At 37.3% G+C, this 6000-nt stretch overlaps 1 protein-coding gene across 1 annotated transcript in view; it reads right to left on the reverse strand.

Moving 5' to 3' along the window:
* Window positions 1–5472, reverse strand: part of LUZP2 (leucine zipper protein 2) — a gene marked incomplete at both ends in the record, with an annotated part of 183765 nt that extends 178293 nt beyond the window's left edge. Inside the window, one exon of the mRNA XM_084287250.1 lies at window positions 5411–5472. Coding sequence (XP_084143376.1) covers window positions 5411–5472 — 62 coding nt within the window. The remainder of the gene's footprint in view (window positions 1–5410) is intronic.
* Window positions 5473–6000: the final 528 nt, after the last annotated feature.

Genomic DNA, 6000 nt, shown 5'->3' on the forward strand with positions numbered 1-6000 from the left:
GATTACATGCATCTACATAGTAAACTGTAGTAAAACTACAGGTATTCCCAAACTAGCCTTAAGCAATTTCATTCTGATGCCAAGAAGTCAACCTACAGCAGTTTCTGGCATGCTTTTTTATTAAATATAGATGTAACCAAACTACCTTGTTTAAAAACTACCTTGAAAATGCCTGCATTATACCGCAGCCTGGTTTAGCTTTTATTTATTGATTTCAGGTTTTTTCTTTTTCTTTTTAATACCACTGAAGTTCAAAACCTCTCCTAGAAGAAGGAAGAGATTTTGTTTCATCAAGTAGTGAAACCAAGCAGTTGGCTGTATTAGGTCCTCATTTATACATCAATAGATAATGAGCTAAGTGCATTCCTTGAAATAATGGCTTTGTACCACAGGAAAATGTGTTCCATTACTTTTAAACACAGTCCACAGCAAGGAGCATGCTTTCTCCATGTATAGAAAGGTTGAGAGTCATATACTGAATGCCACTTCTGCAACCGAAGTACTTACAAACAGTTAACCCAAGACGCGTAACCATCCAAGACTGATAAAAAGCAAAACACGTTTGCAGTCTAGAAAATTCAGATGGCTGAAATAAGGGTGAAAGGAATTCTGAGCTGGAGACACATTGTAGAGTCAACACCCCTACATTTCAAGAAGAATACGGAAAGCACAATATTAAAACAGTCTTCGTTATCCGTGAAGCTTACAGCAAAAACCCACATTCTTCTCTGCTAAAACAGTCTACAACACATTACCATTATGCACAGTTCACTTTGAGTCACAAGGAAAAGAACGGACACTGCTGGACCTCAGCCTGAGACCTCTGAGTAAAGTTGCTTTTAGTCATTGGCTAAGACACATTGCAGTGGAGCGGCTATAGTCAAGGATATCAGCACGCAGTAAGTCTGAGTCTTCTACCTCGTAATCTAGCAAGGGGTAGGGTTCTCCCTACTTTCATGTAAGTCTAAATGAAAAGGTCACTTTGAACATCTGGCTATAGTCCAAAGGGTGTTTAAGTTGGGAAAGGTGAAGAACTAGAAAATAAGGATTTAAGGATTTTAAATACAGACACACCCCAGTAAAAAGCCAAAGTCATTCCCCTTTACTCATCTTCAAGTCTCAGACTGAGTTCTTCATAAAACTTTATCTGACAGAAGCTAAAGATATTTGTGTTTTCATGTTCTTTTATACAAGTTCCCCAAACCAACAAACACTGTAAAGGAAATATCTGACCTCAAAAACTCATTACAGGGAAAAAGCTAGCATTTGAGTCAGGTTCTCATATTTCATAAGGTAAGTGAACTGAAGATATTTGCATGACTTCCAACAACATGCGTACATAGATCAAAACCCATACCTTCATTAAGCATCATCTATCAAGCAGAAATTGGTACACTGCTGTTATCCCAAAGTAAAACAAAAGGTAGCATTTCTTCTGAAGCCACTGAATTCTAGATTGCTTTATAACATCAGTTTCTTCAGACTATCATTGAACTGAGCTATTAGGAAAAAAATAGCACCAGCCATTTCACTGCCATTAAAATAATACAGGATCTGACTTTTGTAGCCATGCTATTTGTATATCCACTTAACACGCTGTTGTATTAGTATTAAAATTGCTATTAAAGTGCATCTTGTTGGGTTTATAGGCCTATTCTCAACTGTAAAATTCTACCTCAAATTTTTTAAGTACTTTGCATCTGTCAAATTTCATGTGTGGACAGGAGAGTCCATGTCTTCATTACTGTCCTAGATAAAAAGGAATGTTATTTCACACCAAGCCTCTTCTGAAGAGTCAGATATTTGTCATTTGGACAAAAAAAAAGTTGGCAATCAAGAATTTAAATATCTGGCCTTCCAATGGTGAAGTTTAATTAATATGCAGAAAAAGGCCCTTCTAGCTAAAAAAGGACATGTCTCATTATACAAGATTACCTTTACTGCAGATCTGTTACTGACCCAAACAAGTAATTTCATGCAGATACTCCCTTCTACAAATAATTTTTTACCCAGCCTGAAGGTTTAGGCATCTACATCCACAAAAGCACACAGGCAAATATCAGAGCCTTAACCTCTTTTATGCCATGTCAATTTACTGAGCACTTGATGCAGTCAGACTTATAGACTTCAGCATAGTATAAAAAAGTAACACATGCGCCATCATCACATTACATCTGCCCAAACCAAACAGTCCAAGGAAATAGAAAACTGGATAAGGAAACACAAGCTTCAGGATAGTTTGTACCAAAATAATTTCACCTTTACAAATTTAGTCCCTTTAACATTTTGTGGGCTTCAGAGCAGTGACTTTTACTCCTTCCATCTAAACACACTGTTAACTGGACCAATATACCTTAATCTCGTTTGTTCTTTGGCACTACGAACAAACTTGAAATATGATTAAAAGTAATCACTAGTATAGAAAAGTGTCCATTTCAAGAATACAAACTTCCAGCAATTTAACATTTAGTTCATGCATATGGCTTTAGGCTATGCCAAGCTATTAGTTACATACAGCTCTGAAAATCAGAAATGACACAATCTTTAGAGCAATAGCTGTGTATTCCACTTTTTAACAATACTGTAAATTAAGACAAGTAAATAAAGAAAAGTCAACATGAGTGTTAACATCATTCAACTCATCTAATCTTATTTGTTTATAATTAGTCTTGAAGATGTGCTGTGGTCTTCTAAAACTATAAAATCATGTCATGATGCAAAAGACGATAGCTTCACTGCGTGACAAAGAAGAAAAAGCTGCTGTACACTTCTGCATCAACTACTGCGCTCAGTGGTTTCAACACCAATGCTTTAAATAGGGATACTCTGCTTCTCTAGAAACTTATGCAACAAAATCTCAAAATGGAAAACTTTTTGCCCCATGAGGCTAATGCTTTTCCTTAGCTAAGCATTTTACACAGCAGGATATTAGACCCTGCTTTTTTCTAACTCAATTGCTCCTGAAAACCTGCTATGTTTGGGTCCAACGAATGCTTTAACTGTACGTTCCCAAGAAATGCTAACTGAACTGTCTTCCACCAGAGCAAATTAAAACATAATCTCTTTCCAGTAGATGGCATATTGATAGCACCGTATCATTTTTAAGCTTCTAACACGTGCTGTTGAAAAACTAACTCAGTTAAAAATCAGGCAACTGATGGCAGCTGCTGACCAGGACAGTCCACTGCCTCCAGACTTCTGTAAATCACCAGTACTATGGTAGAGTGCCAATATCCTTTAGAACACAGTGATCAATCTAGTATCAAAAGCAAAACTTCACATTACAACACATACTATACTCAAGGGGCATTTTAAATGGAATTTCTCTGATCATTTCCATCCCTCACTTTGATAAGAATACAAATCATCATGTGTCACAAAGTTATACTCTTAAGAATATATACACTCCAACTCATACTGTTCATAATTAACATTCACGTGACAACTTCATATTCTTCATATTCCTTCATATTCTGCCCAACTCTTTTTTTCTTTTTTTTCTTTTGGAGGGGGAAAATATGACTAAAATTGAAAAACTGAACTACAATTTTTTATGATTTTTTGTTTTCATACAGAAAAATGTTTTCCTCATAAAGATAAGAGGTACTTGTTTTGGGGTTTTACACTAGACGTCTTGTCGCAGTTCAGTCCCCTGTACATTGAAGTCATTTACTTGGCATTTTACAAAACCTATAAAGTATAAAAAATTATATTAATTTTCCACATCTCTTCACTAGATTTTAGTCTATACAAAACCATGCAAGATGCAAACTTGCATTTGCAAAAAGTGGCTTGGTACCCCACCCACCCGCTTCTTTTAAACTGTGGCATAATTCAGAGAAGAAAATACTACTTTCAAATGAGTAGAACTATTAATACGAATTCACAAGAAGTTTCACACTTGGCTGCTAGTGAATAGTGCTTAGACTGCTTATTAAATCAGAAAGGAAAGTTATTGAATCACTGTATGTTACAATTCTCCTCTGAGTTTTGTATTTCAAAGAGCATTGGAGTTGTTCATACTGACTGGCACTGCAGTCTTTAAATCACAAGTGTTACAGAAAAATTATACCCCCCAAGGGAGTGAAATAATAAAATAACTGAAGCATTTTGATATCACTTCTCCCTGCATTCAGGTCTTTTCCCACTCAGATTTTGGTTATCACTTTCCTGGGTTTGAGGACATACAGAGATGTGCTCCTGTTACATCTTACCTTGAGTACTTAGCAGGCACTTTTTTTTTTTTTTTTTTTTTTTTTTTTTTTTTAACCCTATAAACAATTAAGATCTGAAACAAGAAGTGCGGGGGGCGGGGGGGGGGGGGAGGGGAGGGGAGGGGAATTAGGGGACACTTCAAATAAGCATTCTACATTTTACAAGAAAAGACCAAGAATAAAGGAACAGATAATTTCCTGAAAAATGCCTTTATCTTCTGATAATATGCTTTACTGACTTATAAGTTGCTTATTATTAGCATAGCAGAGAAATACCTTCCTTAAAATTAAGGCTTATTTTCTGAGAAGCAACTGGAATCTAAGCAGCCTGAACTGAGGACAGTGTCATTAGGACATATCTACTTCACACCTGGCATTAACTCTTCATCTGTGAATGAAACAATGAGATAGAGTGTTTTGGTGTTATCTTCCCTTTGCTGAACAGGTTATATCAACAGCATAGAGACCATACCATCTCTGAGCAACTGTGCAATACGCATTATCTTATCAGAACACTGCACGGTCAGAACAGCTTTTATTTTTAGGCTGCAATAGATTTTGTTCATATTTTCTCAGTGATATATTATACTTGCACAGAAAGGAATGCTTCTAGACTGCAGTAACTTTTTAACACGTTTCCTAGCATTGATATAATACTGCAACATCTCACCTGTATTTGACAGTAAAGAAGCTAAGCCCTAGGTCTCTATTCAGATGCAAAAGCCTCAACTCAGATGAGATTGTTCAAGTATTTGTTTTTCCGCACTCAATAGGGGAAAATGTTAACATGTTCTCAATTTCAGGTCTTTGGCTTCCTTATTGCCTGTGAAGCAGCGTATTTGCTATTGCTGCTGTATATATACGTGTGTGTATGTGTGTATATATATAGATAGATAGATACATACGATGCTTATATTTGTTGACTATCTTCCTTCACCTCATAAGCTCTGGGTCAACTTATATTGGAGCAGCTCTTTTACATCATAAAAAGCCCAGAAAGGCCAAGTAAAAGATTCAGTATCTCTCAGAGGATCAGTGAGGGGAAAGATAAGAATCAAAAACAATAACTGCACTTTAAACTTACTACTCTAGTACAAGATGAAATATGTATTACTTCTCTTGGGAATACTGAATTTAAAAGAATAAACAGCAAACAAAACAGGAGAACTATACACAAAATAGCTCTCTGTACTCACCTAGTGCTGAAGACTAGTGCAGGAAAAAGAAGCAGCAAGTAATAAGCACAGATGAATTTCATGCTGTAGCTCCGCTGTTTTGTTCCGTTCCCCACTAATCGCTCTTCACACTGTCTCTTACCCCTTCTCCTCTCCCAGCAGCTCCGGAGCCTTGCCTGGGGGAGCTGCCTGCCCGGCGTGTGAGGTCCGTAGCTGTGTGAGCAGACAGACCAACGGACCGTCTAACGGAGGGAGCTCAGAGTGGGATTTGAGCTCCAGGAGTGATGTCACGAGGCAGCAAGCTGCTGCTGCAAGCCCACAGCCTGATCGCCTGTGATTATTCAACACGCTGGCTCTAGTCGCGTCCTGAAGGATTTGTTAGTACTCGCCGTTTAAGTGGCAGGCAGGGAGGGATGAGAACGCAGTGGCTAGCATTTTGCTTTAAGGTTGTAGTAGCAGAACAAATCTTAGGAATTCTTCCTGGAAGGAGAAAGAAAATGCAATTAAAGAAACACCAATATTTTATAATCAGAGTCTCCATTTGTTAGAAGTCAATCTACACAAGATTCATGAGACAGAGGCAGGAATTTTTTGAAGTAGGTGTCAAGTTA

This window comes from Netta rufina (assembly GCF_964035555.1).
Source record: "Netta rufina genome assembly, chromosome: 5".
Lineage (NCBI taxonomy): Eukaryota > Metazoa > Chordata > Aves > Anseriformes > Anatidae > Netta > Netta rufina.